The sequence below is a fragment of the Meleagris gallopavo genome, chromosome 14 (assembly GCF_000146605.3).
Source record: "Meleagris gallopavo isolate NT-WF06-2002-E0010 breed Aviagen turkey brand Nicholas breeding stock chromosome 14, Turkey_5.1, whole genome shotgun sequence".
Lineage (NCBI taxonomy): Eukaryota > Metazoa > Chordata > Aves > Galliformes > Phasianidae > Meleagris > Meleagris gallopavo.
In genome coordinates this window covers 7,197,184-7,212,199 of record NC_015024.2, presented here as the reverse complement: position 1 = coordinate 7,212,199, position 15,016 = coordinate 7,197,184, and the positions used below count along the sequence as shown (strand labels likewise).

Genomic DNA, 15,016 nt, shown 5'->3' with positions numbered 1-15,016 from the left:
AGAGGTAGATTCCTTTCATGGATATTTCCAAAGTTTTGCATATGAACGCTCTAATTTATCCTGTTCTTTGTTTATAAGTTTTATGCTTTGCTTTGTTTTATGGGAATAAGAAGAAGGGAGGAGAAAAGTACTTCACTACTAAGATGATCGCTGCATTCTAGTTCTAAATCTTTGTTTTAATAGTTATTATAGTATTAAGGCTCTTAAGTGGAGCTTTCAGACATTCATAAAAATGTGTGTGCATGGAAGTATATGTTTACACTCTAGAATTCGTAAGTATGCACTTGCATTTAAACACCCCTGCTGTATTCAGCTAGAATTTCACACTATATTAAGCTGTTCATTTTCCTTAGACTTTCCATAACAAATGGAAGAATTACCAAAAGTTAGCATAACTTTTCTAAATATATTCCTCCCTGCAGTGATTGAAGAAATACAGACTAACAGAGGAAAAGAGAAAGTAAAGTATAAAATTAATTCTCAAGCAGCATTTTGTACTTGGATAGTAGGAAAAGGGGAGGACTTGGGTGTTGAGAAAGAAATACTTCGTATACAACAACACTTTTAATCTGAGATTCAGAGGCTAAGAACAAGGTTGCACTGAAACAATAAGTACATGAATCTCTTCCTGCTACTCTCCCTAGCAAACTTCCTTGAACATACACGTACATTGATTATTTCAAGCACATAAAAAGCAAGAGGTGAATGAGAATTAGATTTCCCTAGTCATCTTCCCATGTTGTGGGATGCCCTGAATTGACTAATAAGGTAGTTTTCTTCTCACCATTGCGTTCCACTAACAGACTGAGAACAAAGGGGAATCTGGAATAACACATCCTTAAAAATAAGTAAATAAAAAAGAATTGAGATAATTAAACCACTTTAAAATAACATTTCTAAGAAATGCTTTTTTCTTGGAAACTACAGTTTTGGAAACTACATCACTCAGCTGAAGAATAAAAGAGACTTAAGCAAACTTGAAAAGAAAGCAAAACTCATTTTCTTTTTTTAAGATTTTTCTGCTTATTTGAAGCCAAACCTCCTAGAAGTATTAAAAACTCTCCAAATAAACAAACAAAATCCCTTAAACAACAACAACAACAAACCACAAGGGGAAATTGGCAAGATTTTCTATTTTGTCCTATTTTCATGAAGGTTAAAATGTAACAAAAAGAAGAAAAAAGATTGCTATTAGTAATCTGTGATCTTCAATTCACTGGATTAAAAACTTGGCATCCCTTGTACTAAAGTCCAGATATTTGTGGCAAACTCTTGATCTGTGGATGACTTAGAGACCAAAATATTTTAATTGCATAAAAAGAAACACAATAAAGAAAATAGATGAAAAACTATTTTAGATCAAGCCATGAAAATGAACAACTTTTATCTGCAAATCTGAAGATTTAACATAAATGACACTAAAAAAACAGTTTGCACGTTCAGTCACTGCATTACAGAAAACTCTAAACTCTAATGTTTTACAAGGACATCAAGTTAAAATTGAATGGTTATGACAATTTTATTATCAGATCACCCATTCTATCTACTTTAAAAGGCAGAATCTATTTGGTCTTTTTCCCACTAAGACAGCGTAATTGTCACTTAGGTGTTGATCAGCATCTCTTGATTCTTGTCAGTCTGTACTTTTACATTGACACTCATATTCTATGTCTGAAAGCATATAGAAAAAGCGTTTATTCAATCCAACCAATTTCTGTTCAATGTCCATGCTGATTAAGAAAAATGTGTATTTAGAGATCAAATTCAAACACAATATTATCACTCACATTTGTTTCATTATTTTCTGTGTAATTTATAATATATAAATGCCTGGTGAAGTTCAGTAATCTCAAACTACTTGCTTGTAACAAAGATGTCAAGATCTGACTTTCATATTGAATTGGAGCATTCCAGTGATAGAAACACACAACAAGTATTTTTTAACAACAGTTTTTCTATAAAATCCTCATCATGTATAGTTAGTTTACATTAAATGACTTCTCATGGAGACTTACAGTGCTGTCAATATATGCTTCTGTCCATACCACGTCATGCTCTTGGTCAATAACTTTTGGTCGGCTAAGAACATGGAGGTATTCCATGACATTCTCTTGAACATCAGCTAAGGTAGAGATCTGAGTAAAAAACCCTGTAAAAACAGACAATTTGAAGTCAGAAATCATGCAAAACAAATTAAGGATTTCAAGGAGTATGATGTGTTGCATCAGTTGTGTTTTCTGCTTGTTTATTTCTAAAGAAGAAATGCAAAGAAAGAACATTTGATGAGAAGCAGCCTCAAAGAGTAATAACCAGAAGTCAGTAAAACTGTTGGCCATTCTTGAAGGTCTGGGTTCCCAAAACTGCTATGAATTTCTGGACCACACATCCCAAATTCTCTATTTCCAGAAAACTCCTGTTGCTTGATGGTAAATAAATACTGCTTTTTTTTTTTTTGAATGGTGTCAACCATTAAGTTTGTACAAAAACATCTCACCTTAAGTTTATCCAGTCTCAAGAAGCATTAATGATTAGAACTAGTCACAAAACAGCAGTTGCAGACCTTCTAAAACGTTTGTCCTTGTAGAATGTGACTAAACCACTGATAACAACAGCAACATGTTATTTTCAAATGGCAGGTCAGTGAGAATGGAGACTCAGACAGGAATTGCTTTTCTAAGCGATCACAGCTTTGTTAATCCTTTAAAACTTCACCTACAACCTGACAGCACTGAGAACAACAGAGGCCACAGCTATTTGAGCTGTCACCACTTCCTCTTCATTCCTTGCATGTCAAGTATATTTATACGTCATCACCTTGGCTTTTGGAGCCCACATCATGCAAGGGTGACAAAGGACTGACAAATTTCAAGGCTACAGTTTCACCAGGCATTACTTAAATGCATCAACTGTCCTTCATGTACATTCATTTCTTTACTGAAGAAGAACAATATAACATTTTCATGAAGGAAGTCTCATTGCAATTTTAGTCTTTTGATATGATCACATATTCCATGGAGCTGCTAAATGAAACTTCCACAGAAAACATTGCAGCTGGAAAGAACTTTTGAGCAGTGTTTATTGTGGGTAGGGTAAAGCCTGGCAAGGTTGTAAGGGTGACCTCTTGTCTGAAAGCTGGAACTTTGCTTTAACATACCTGCCAATGATCTGTGCAGTACAAAACATACATTCTACCTGACACCAGCAATAGATTCATATGCATGAATTAAGACAACATGAAGACAGTCTTTATGGCCAAATGACATTTCATAGTAGTTGTTTAATGTATACTTTCAATAAGTAAAAATCAATTTGATTATACTGTGAACTCAAATATTCCTAGTATAGTAGTACTGTATTAATATTCATAGTATAGTATTCACACTGTTCATATATTCAGTATTCTTTTTAATAAAAAAAAGAAATTCAATAAAATTCCTTCAGTCTAGTATTTTGTGAGAAGGCTGACAGCTACATATACCATCAAGGCTTAACTGTTCTTAACTGTTGCTTCAAGACAGATGTGTATTTTTTTTCCTAAGGTTTTCAAAGTTTTTTTTTTTTTTTTTCAGAATAAAATGATTGTTATAAGTTTAATACAGGAATTTGTACTTGAGAAATCAGAATTTTATGCAAATATTGAAAAGAAAGAAATTTATATACTGAGTTTACATGAATTACTGGCTTAAAACAGTTACAGGAAAAATCAGTATTCTTATTTCTCTTTCTGATATGCTGCCTGCTTCAATTCTGTGACTGCTGGGTTTCCAAAGTCAAAATGTGAGGTTATCCCCTCCTGTGAGCATTAGAATATATTTCTCTTTCTGGTCCTCTGCATTTGGTATGAACGTCAACACTTAATCAAAATATGATTATTTGACAATAACTTCACAAATTTTGTATCTATAAATACACAAACACATGTGTGTATTTACACACTCCAGCTTATAAACCTTTTAAACAAAGATTCCAAATACTTCCGAGTTGTGTGGACCTCTCATTGTACAGAAGATAATCTATGTTTTCCCTAAAACAGTTCTGAGTGTCTGAGTTCTAGTATAACAGCAGAAAAGAGAATTAATATTTGGAGGTAATTTGTTCAGCACTGTTCAGATCTCAAATTTCATCCTCAACAACTCATAGAAATTCAGAAAAATCAAGCAGAAGCACAGATAGACTACTAAGCCTTTTGCCTTGCTTTCTGCAACTTAGTCTAGTGTGCAAAGGCTCAGCCAGGACTCAAACCTCTAAAAGCAAAGAGCACACAAAACACTGCTGATTTCTTTGCGAGAGATTTGCAGCAGGAGACCTCCAACTATGTTCACCTAACCCTGTTCTCCTGCACCAAGCACATACTTTCAATTGTCCTCATGGACAAGTCTTTAATTGGCCTTAAATAACAGACTTAAGCATTGTTTTATTTCAGTGTTTTCCATGCGATTTTATATCACCCCAATATTCTTTCTTTCTGTTGAGCTCATGAAGATTTCACTGCATATAATGCCAATACTTCTCTCATAGCAGTCTGCAAATTGAGAGATGGAAAAGATATCTGCACTAAGTGTTGTACAGCGAACAAAGAACCAATCCCTGGTATTATACCTTGACAATATTTATTATGTCTAAAATGTTAGAACAGATTAACAGTTTGAAAAAATGCCACAAGATGGTTTTAATCAAACATTACTTTCACAACCATACAGGTTGAAATCACAGTTAGCTAATACTTTTTAATGTAATGCTTCAATTAAAGTCAAAATGTTAAAGGCTCATTTTAGAAGCTCTTAGATGCCTTTGCCTGGAAAATTATTTAATCACAGAATGTAAATTACCTTTCAGATAGAAAAAAAGCCTTTTTGGAAAATAATCATTTACTCTGATTGCCTCCTGAGAAGATTTTATATCCATTTTTCAAGTGAAAAAAATTTTCTGTTTAACGCTTGAATGTTTGTGGCATACAGTTGATACACGTTGCAGGACACTGATGATGGTGAATACTGTTTTGTTTCCATTTAGATGAGACCAATATGGATCAGATACGGCCAACTTGAGGAGATTATTCATAACTATCATGCGTATGGTTGTGTACTGTATTAATAACTTCTCTTTATAGTATTTCTAAGATCACCTATTCTAATATCTCACATCTTAAATAACATATCTAATATCTCATAACATCTTAAATAATATGCCATAAGTCTCCAGGTACCATGCAAAATGTATTCATTTTTTGTAGTACTTGCAAACTACATTATCCCTAAGCTGTCCAGTAGAGCAGTTTTTAACCCAATTTCCTAAGACTAAAAGAAATAATGAATAAGTCTATTGCTTATTCTGAATGCATTTCAAACAAACTTAGCAAAGAAATGAAAGTCTCAAAGACAAATGAAAAGTTGTGGCTACACTCGGATTGAAGTAAGTGATTTTGAGCATCCTGTTTGGAAGGAGCCAGATGATAAATGTGCACATGTATGCTGGCACACATGTAGCAGGCTAGCTATGCAGTGCTCCTAGCCTGGTGAGCATCACAGCTAGAGAAGTCAAGGTCAGCAAGCGAATTAAAACGAGCTCAGTGTGGAAAAAAGAAAATTTAAAAAAAATATTTCTCAGATGTATTCACACATCAGGCTGCAAAAGAAGAAAAGCTGAAAGAAAGAGTATGTTAGGGACTTTATTTCTTATAATTGGGTAGTTACAATGAACTAAATTTATAGAAATACAAAAATTGCTGCTAACAATATGTAAGAGACATGACATGATGGAGACAAGTATACGGATTCTCTCTAGGTTTTTCATAATGTGATCTCGGGGGTGGGTTTCATTTACAATTCTGCGGGGAAAGTTCGCTTCTTGCATTCAACTCTGTTTGCTTAAACATGATCTTTGTCCTCCTAAATACGGTTTGTGTGCTTTTGTATGTCACATTAGAAAAATGTACAAAGATTTCATAGTTTCCATGATTCATTTAATGTGAACTGTTTTCTACGAATGGATGGTTCATCTATTTATTTTTTCTATAAAGGTTTTTCCTTAAGTTCTAGTTTCCATTATAGCAAAGCAAATAGCTATGCAAATTACTTTTCCTACATTTTTTATGTTTGTTCTTACATCCATTTTTAGATTTTCTCCTGTAGGAAAACCTCTACCCAAAAAAATTACTGTAGTATAGTATAGGTAGGAACAGCATTTGGCAACGTTCTCGTAATTCACTTTCTCTCCATATTTAGACCTTTTGATGATTCATGTGTTTGCAGCTATGTGTGACTAATGTCAAACCTCATAAGAATTAACTTCCTTCACTGTTAAGTTAAACTCTCCTTCCTAGAGATCAGAGGTACCCCATGGGTTTAAAATCTTACCCTTCCTGTAGCGAGGTTTAATCATCACATAAAGACATGCTCTGAAGTTCTGAGCACAGTTGCTGAGGCCGTGTAACCAACGGCAGCAAACCTGTGCTTAACATTTTGCATTCTAACACATGCTTCTCCTCTCCCTGGTGTGTGAACTATGCCACCCCAGAGCTCCTTACACTTAGTGCTACTTTCTTCTCCTCAGCAGGGAAAAAATTGTGAAAGAAACGGGTAGGATTTGGTAACGACAAGCATGAGATATGAATATCATATGCTTAAACACAGACATTTAAGCTCTGCCTTTCCATAATTATACAGTGTGTTGCAATGTTTCTGGATAGCTTGTTTTTCTCTAAATTGTCCAACATCAGACTTGGAACTTTTAAAAATGCCCCTAAATTGATTTTTAAATAGAGTGTGACACTTCTCATTTTCTGGACACACGTAAAGTAGGTGCACTATTACTGCAACTAATAAAATACTCAGAATTAAAAAATTCCTATCCGGGTAGGGGCTAAGGAGGGAATCCATTGTTTCACCACAGCTGTAAAGCTCACACAGAGAATGCATCCCCTCCTCCTAGGAGGCCTCTCAAGCAGGTGAACAGCCTGTAACTGGCTGCCTGCCACTCCCCACAATAGCCCACAGTGCGGGAGGTGCCGGGGTCATGCTATTAATGGGAATGGATGTGACTAAGGCTTCCTGTACACAAGGCTTCCCTGCTAATACAATAGACTATAAACTGCTCCAGCTGGGCACAGTTTGCCTCAGGGCTAATCTGTCCTCTGCTGGCACTTAGATAGCCGCTATCAGACCTCTGATATGCAAAGCATTTGCTCTTCACTGCTTTCCCAGCTTCTGCTCCTTTGTACTGATGAATTCCCCTCTTTGTCCATTTTCCAATATGCTAACCACAGTGATCCTGGCTAATTAATAAGCATTCAAAACAGAGGCTGTCAAATTGCTAACACAGTATTTTGCTGAAAAAAAATAATAAGTCTACTACTGTCTGCTTTGATGTCAGTAACACATTAACTCCCATCTTTATTTTACAGCGTTCTGTTGGAAGTGACTACTGAAGAAAAGGCCTGCTTATTTTAAAATCTGGCACATGCACAGTGAGCATTAGGAAACTTTTACCTTCATGTAATTGAGGATATTAGTAAATCTTAATTCTTTTCCTTCACGTGTACCGTCTTACGGTACAGATGAGTAAATCATCGCAAATTTCACAAACCGCTCTAGAGGGACACTGGGGTTCTTGAATGTTTTAATGCATTTAAAATGGTTTGGTGTTTTGCTTCATTAAGCTAACTCCCTCTAGATATGCCCTACTTATACACAGAAATGAAACAGAAAATGAAGCCGGGGGGAGGGTGTCGTTCAAGGATTCATCGTTGGAATGTGGAAGCTAAATATGTTTTGCAAGGTGGTATGAATTTCCCCTGTGATCCGTTTAGATGGAAAGGACTGCTGTCCACAGTCTAGTCAGCTGGAAACCCACCAAACACCCTTCCTCTGTGTTGTGATTCCAAGGCAAAAATCACTGCTAGGAAAATTGATTTTAGAGCCATTGACCCTCAGTGACAAGAACATACTTTGGCCCACCCAGGAAAGCAGTAAACTGCAGTCCAGCCATTCAGGCAATCTTTAGACCGGCTTTCCTATATTGCTCATCTGTCTGTGCTGTAATCCTTCCTTTCACTAAAAGAAAATGGGTGAGCTGTAGCTGAAAAGTGTAACGGAAAAACTCTAAATCCATATTGCCTGACATGATGAGTGATGCTGCTTTCCAGTTATGATTTTCAAAATTATAAAAAACTATTTATTTTCTAATTAGAGGTAAAAGATTTTTTTTTTTTTTGCATTGTAAGCTACCAGAAAGCAGATACTGTATCTACTCAGTAGAGTGTAAAAAAATGTATAGAAGTAGCAGTCATTAAACTGTTTAGTTGATTCATATGAGTAAGATTCTGACTCAAAGCAGTGTGGCTCTGAAAAGAACAAAGCAATCCTGAAAAATGACAAAGGTGACCCCTCAGAGAATAAAGACATGGACCAGATGATCTAGTGAGGCAGTCTGTACTGCCTGGTCCTGTTTTCTGAGTTGCTATACTTAGATCTTTATGAATCTGAAGAGCAGGACTAAAATATTTTGTTGATTAAATTGTCTTCAAAAAGATGCTTCAAAGGATTCTTATACTATTACTTAAACTAAATTATGGTGTAATATTAGTTGATTAAGACAAGACTTCAAACTAAGTAATTTCCATCAGCTGGACATAACAGTAGTTAAAGAAATAATGACTAAATGGATAGCACCTGATGCAATTCATCACAATAAAATGCGGCACAAAGGAAAAAAGAACTTTTTCCAAGAGAAAAGGAAAACCTGAAGACAAATTAATTTTGCTTTCTTTTTTTTTTCTGAATCATTCTTACATTAGTCAGTCCTTTTACTGTAGCATCTCAGCATCTTATTTGTTTTAATGCTCTTTCCGTACAGAATAAATCTGTTTTTTCAATTACGCTGTCAGTTCCTCGAGGGACAGGATGTCTGGTGTTTTACATACCATGACTTACTCAACAGTGCTCACACACAACATTCTTAGGCGACGAACTAACTATGACTGAGTAATAACAGCAATAATGGGACAAATGCTTTGAATCTAAGCTTTGTTCTCTGAACTAAATTTTAAGAATAGACCATTAAGAAGCTTCAGAAATTTGAATTTGTATGTTACAGATAAATAAGCTTTTTCCTTGAAAAAAAAATAAACACCCTCTTTGACCAGACATCACTGGCACAATATCTGTATGCAGATACAACCAGGTTTGCAGGCAGAATCAGTAATATAGCTTTGAAAGCAGCGCTTTTACAGTAGGAAGTTACTAACCTTTGTTAGCACAGGCCATCCACTTCAAGTTATCAGCAAAAGCAGCTTCTCTTCCAATCAGATATGTAAAAATACGAACCTGAAAGTACAATGAAGAGATCGAGTCAATTAAGACTGCAGTCACTTAAAACCTACACAGTGGAATTTCAGATACAGATATACAATTCATATGGAGAGACTTTTTTAAGAAAGTATTACAGCCAGTAATGACTTCATGACAAAATATGGCTTTTGCTCGATGTAACATAAAGGATTGTCTTTTTGGATGTTTTTAATATCTAACATTTAACTAAAGTTAAGATTAAATGTCTGAAGTACAAATGAGAGTAAACTACAAACATGAGAGTACAGTACAAAATTATTTGTTTGAGGCATATCTGTTTTGCATTTATAAATTCAGAAAATTGCTTTGGTATGGAGGAAGAGGCACTTAATTAGTAAATAATTCTATAAATGAAGGATCTGAAACACCAATCAAGAAAATTCCCCTCAGTTTTCATAGTTCATATGCTACTATATCTTTGTCAGCTTAGGTGTAAGTAGCCATGGGTAGCACTGTTGCTACCAAGTGATGAACTGAAAATTTGTGCCCCAAGGTTGCGCAGCTCCAAACAGAAACATCTGTACAAAGAACCATGCAGTTGGGCTACATTCATGTGTGTGAGAAGACAGACTCAGAAACTCGAATGGATCTTGTGGGTAGATCTTGTCACTCCCATAATACAGAGCATCCTTTTATTTCAAATAACCCTTTCTGTAAAATCAAGAGCCTGTAGTATAAAAAGGTGAATTTTCATATCTTTTAAGTCGTAATTGTTATCAAATTTACAAACTTACAATTATTATCAAATTATCAACTTTAGACATGCTTGTTTAAACTGAAATATCTCTGCCCCTCAAATCACGATTGGCAGCTATCCTTGCTTCTGAAAGCAGTTTTTCCAAAACAGCAATCAAATACAGACACTTCAGTAAAGCATTATAAAACAGTGCAGAAATGCATCCAAAATATTTGCCCAATACACCACTTTTCTCATCAGGTGCACATGAGTAAAGGAGCCCTTCCAATCAAGCAGATCAACCACAACTTTATCATACTGCCTGCAGTGCAAGTATCTGTCTTATGTGTGAACACCAACTCTATACTATTTGCTTTTAACAGGACAAGGTGAATTACAACTGCCTGTGCTGAGAAGCCTGCACCTCCCTCAGGGCTCTACAGAAGTTGGCATTGAGCTAGAAAGGTGAGACAGCCTCGAGGTCAGAACAGCCACAGCTCGCAAAGCATCCCTCCAGAAACATGTACAGGATAGACATTTAACAACTAAACGTCTGCAACTCCTATCAGTCTTCTTAGACTGATTAAACTGGAATAGAGAAATATTTTTTTATATAAAATAGTTATTTAAAGTTGCTATTTAAAAAAATGAAACTGTAAGAACATTCCTTTTCTTATGTCATCTGAATTGTTGTCTTTTATTATACTTTGATATATTTCTGATTTAACTTTGCACTCACACAAACAACATCAGCACGAGCAGGATGTAATGTAGCCACAGATAAGTGTTGCTAAAAATACATGCTCTGTATTTCTGATATATAATTTTCACTAACAAAACAATGATAGCAAACTATATGGTGGCTTTTGCAATGTGATGCTCTCCACACAGCTAATGAACTATGCTGGCTGAAATAACAAAATCCAAGATTAATGTCAAGGATTTGTCCTTTGGTTTAGATACATGCTCAGACATAGAATTTTACATCTGAAGGATTATTATTTTTGCTTGTTTTAAAGGGGCATCATGTTATTTTCAGTGTTAGTCTCTCGTTCTGTTATTTCTAGCACATACTTGTTCCAAAGTGTCACAGATGACAAGCTTGTTCAAAATAAAACTTTTAAGAACATAGCTAGCTAACTGGAAGTTAGTAGTCTTGAGCTCTTTCCCTCTTTTTTTTAATTTTTATTTTTTGCATTATTACTCTCAGTACTGTAGCTAACATACTGCTGTTTGAAGGACTCTTCTGCTCTTTCAGGGCAACGGGTCTGATCTGAAAGATTATCATTGATTCATCTGTAACTTCTATGAGTCTGCAGCTATAACTTCATATGACCTATATAACACACAGCAAAAGAGAAAACTTTTTCCAGGATGCACATGAAAAATTATACACAAGAAATATGAGATTTCACATATTAGACCTAAATCTCTGAAGATTTGTATGGTATTATATCTTTCCCTGTTTTTACTGATACTCTCCCTTATGCTGTTCTGTACCAATAAAAAATTCTCACAGGCTGAAAAAGAGTAAAGGAGTAAAGTTAGTATACTGCAGGTTGTCCCCTTGCAGTCTCCAACCTGGCCTGCAAATTTCATAGTAAATTAGATTTATATAATTAAGGCCATGACATCCAAAATATTATCAGTGTCAGAATACATATTGGAAGAAACGAGAGGAAAAGTTTTTAAAAAACTGAGGTTATTTTGATCTGTTCAACACTTGCACTTAACTATGAAAGAAATAAACAGATCTTTCAGGTTTATAGGATGACTTCTGAGGAGGAAATCACTCTTCTGGTTGGTCAATCCCAGTCACGTGCCCTGTTGCAAAATGCAAAAGCGGTTTTCACATTCTAGTTGTGAAGAAAAAAAAAAAAGCAGCACTGTGTGCAAAGGCTTTTAAATACCAAAGACGTTTTCAGTAATAGCTTTATGTGAGAGCAACAATTGTCTCATCTTTATGGATAAGTGCTTTCACACACACCAGCTGGTTGCACACTTTTCATCTGAAAGGTGCAGTAGCAGACAGCATATGTAACATCAGAATAATATCCTTCTGGATTTATTTGTTACAAGAATAAGCTGTTCACAAATTGCCTGAAAGTAGGAAGAAGGTTATCTACTTATTATCATTAGCAAAAATACTGTGTTAAAGAAAAATTGAAGTCTTCCCAAACACCCTGGAGCAGAAAACACACACCACAAGGTCATGGGGCATATCACCCTTCAGTGGCAGCTCAACTTGCTCTAGTCATGGGCTGACAGGAACTTCCTGAGCTCCAACAAAAGTATATAAAAACGTCCTGTATCTGGTATAGAAAAGCCCCATGCATTAGCACAGGTGAGAGGAGCTGGCTAGGAAGCAGCTCTGCAGAAAGTGAAGTCCTAGGGAACAACAAGTGGGCCCCTGAGTCAAAGGATCCCAACTACAAACTGGGCTGTATTAGAAAGGAGTAAACAAGCATCATTATTCCTCTCCATTCCACTCCAAGACCATATCTGGAGTACTGACCCTGAGTTTTCAGCTCAGTTATACAACAGACACGGACATAATGAAGAAGCCAGTCTCTTCTTGAAGGTAGACTGTAAGAGGACAAAAAGACAAGAGGAAAAACTCAGAACAATGGCAATTCTGATTAGCTGTAAGAAAAACCCTTTTTTATCATGAGGGCAATGAAATATAAAAACCATTGCGCAGAGAAGCTGCAGAACCTGAATCCTGAGAGACAAACTCTTGAACAGCCTGATTTATCATACCTAAAGATAATGTAGAGATAATATTTTGATCACAAACTCTTCTCTAGTCTTTAAAAGGTAAAATGTACATAAATTTCAATTGTGATGTACATAATTTAAAAATATATACACTAATTGTGCCATATTATTAATTAGTTTAAATCAAATAATGTGCATAATCCTATTAAGAGTCTAAAGAATGCATGCTTTACTGATAGCTACAAAAACCATTAATTAAAACATATCTTTATTCTCTAAGCACAAGTGAAAGGGCACAGTATGATTTATACTCTGAAAATATAGCATGAATCACTGTCACAGTTTATCTTTCTGAAAACAGTGCTAGAATACAGCCTACGATGAGACTGAATACATCTGAGAGATTTATATCTAACCATCCTCTTTAATCTAAACAGAATCAAACTACATTGTGTTCCTAATAGAAGAAGACCAGCTTTATCTGAAAGAATGAGCAATAAGCATGATTATAAGCCCAGGCAGCAACAAAACTGCATTAAGCCTACAAATAATAAAATTTCAGCACATAGGTATCATAGATCATCATGAAGAATGGACGACTTCTGCAATACTATTTCAAGGATTTTAGTAATTTTTCTCTGAGTGCATTTTAAGTATGTACTTTATTCACTTTACTGTTTCTCTACAAGGTATTTTAAGCATCATCAAAAATACTGCTATTTGGTTGGTATTAGCAGTAAAAATAAAAGCTATGGAGTAGTCAGCTAGCACTGAAGATAAATTATCAGTTCATTAAATGCTGTTATCCTTCATTGTCATAATGAGTTGCATATTAATCTCTACACTTCTCACTGCATAATCATTAAAATGATGTTTATTAGCTTTATTATAAGGTACAAAATATTTTATAAGAAGAAATCTAAGGTAAGCAATATTTGTGTAAAATATAATTTCTCTACTGTTCATTACTTAACAGAATGACTTATTCATAGCAGCTTGATAAGAAAATAAAAGTCGTAAAAAGGTATTTTACTTAATTAAAGAAAACAACAAAAACAAAAAAATCCACTGAGACATTGAAGATTTCTTTGTTTGTCATTAATTTTAAAGATACATTAACAGTTTTTATGGATATTGTTTAATACTGTATTCAGGATAGTGAGAAAAATTCTCAGAGTCAGCTCCTATAGCAAATGATTCTGATTATTATACTACTTCAAAAAGTCATTGATCAGTTTTTTGAATTCACTAGCTAAAACATAATGTTTGTGTGCTTGTAGTAGGAAGCACTCATGAATCCCTAACCATTCAGTCTGTAATCAATTCTACAAAACAAATGCTTGCAATATCATTTTCTGCTGTCAGAGATTCCAGCAGTGACTCTGCTAACAATAAAACTAGAACTGAAAGTTGTGTGAATAAGCCTACAACCTTAATTTCATTTTTCAGAATGAACTTATATCTAAATATCTCTTCTACACTCATTTTAACTCATTTTCAACTTCTGAACTTCAGAATATGAAATGAACCATCTCAAAGCTTAACTATCAGGTGTGAAGAAAGCAAATGTTTTCAGACAAAAACACTGATTTTGTATTGTTGTATCCTATCTACAAAACTGAAAATTGAAGATGGTAGCAGATCCACTGAATGAAAAGCAAAGCTTATTCCAAAAGAAAAAATACCATTTTGGGTCTTGAAGGAACTGGCTAATATGATTGTCAAGAAACTTTCCATCATATTTGAAAAGCCATGGCTGTAAGGTAAATTCCCCAGTGATGGGAAAAAGGGAAACATCATTCCCATTTTTAAGAAAGGAAGAAAGGAAAACATGGGGAACTACAGATCAGTGAGCCTCACCTCTGTGCCTGGGAAGATAATGGAGCAGACCCTCCTGGAAGCCATGTTAAGGCACATACGAGACAAGGAGGTGATCCAAGACAACCAGCATAGGGTCACCAAGGGCTGATCATGGCTGAGATGATCGTGGCTTGCGATGGAGTGACAGCATCGGTGGACAAAGGAAAGGCAACTGATGTTATCTATCTGACTTATGCAAGGCCTTTGACATGGTCCAACACTACATCCTTATCTTTAAGTTGAAGATACATGGATTTGAATGCTCTACTATTCAGTGGATAAAGAAATGGTTGTACGAGAACTGTGTCCAGGCCAGGAGCCTCCAAAAAAAGAAAGACATGGAACTGGACAGACATGGACTTTTGACTTTCTCAATTCATATTTTTCTTTTTTTTTTTTTAAAGCAAACATTAAA

The 15,016-nt window shown here is 35.2% G+C and overlaps 1 protein-coding gene across 3 annotated transcripts in view; it reads right to left on the bottom strand.

The window, feature by feature from the left end:
- The window catches only part of CACNA2D3 (calcium voltage-gated channel auxiliary subunit alpha2delta 3), a 399,128-nt gene that overhangs the window by 139,700 nt on the left and 244,412 nt on the right, over positions 1-15,016 (bottom strand). For all 3 annotated transcript variants that reach the window (XR_004161297.1, XM_031555548.1, XM_010718481.2), the window contains exons 12-13: positions 9,245-9,323; positions 2,016-2,149 (exon numbers count right to left, since the gene is read on the bottom strand). Coding sequence is in view for 2 of the 3 variants with exons in the window: in XM_031555548.1 (XP_031411408.1) it covers positions 2,016-2,149; positions 9,245-9,323 (213 nt within the window). In the remaining variant the exon portion in view is untranslated. The remainder of the gene's footprint in view (positions 1-2,015; positions 2,150-9,244; positions 9,324-15,016) is intronic.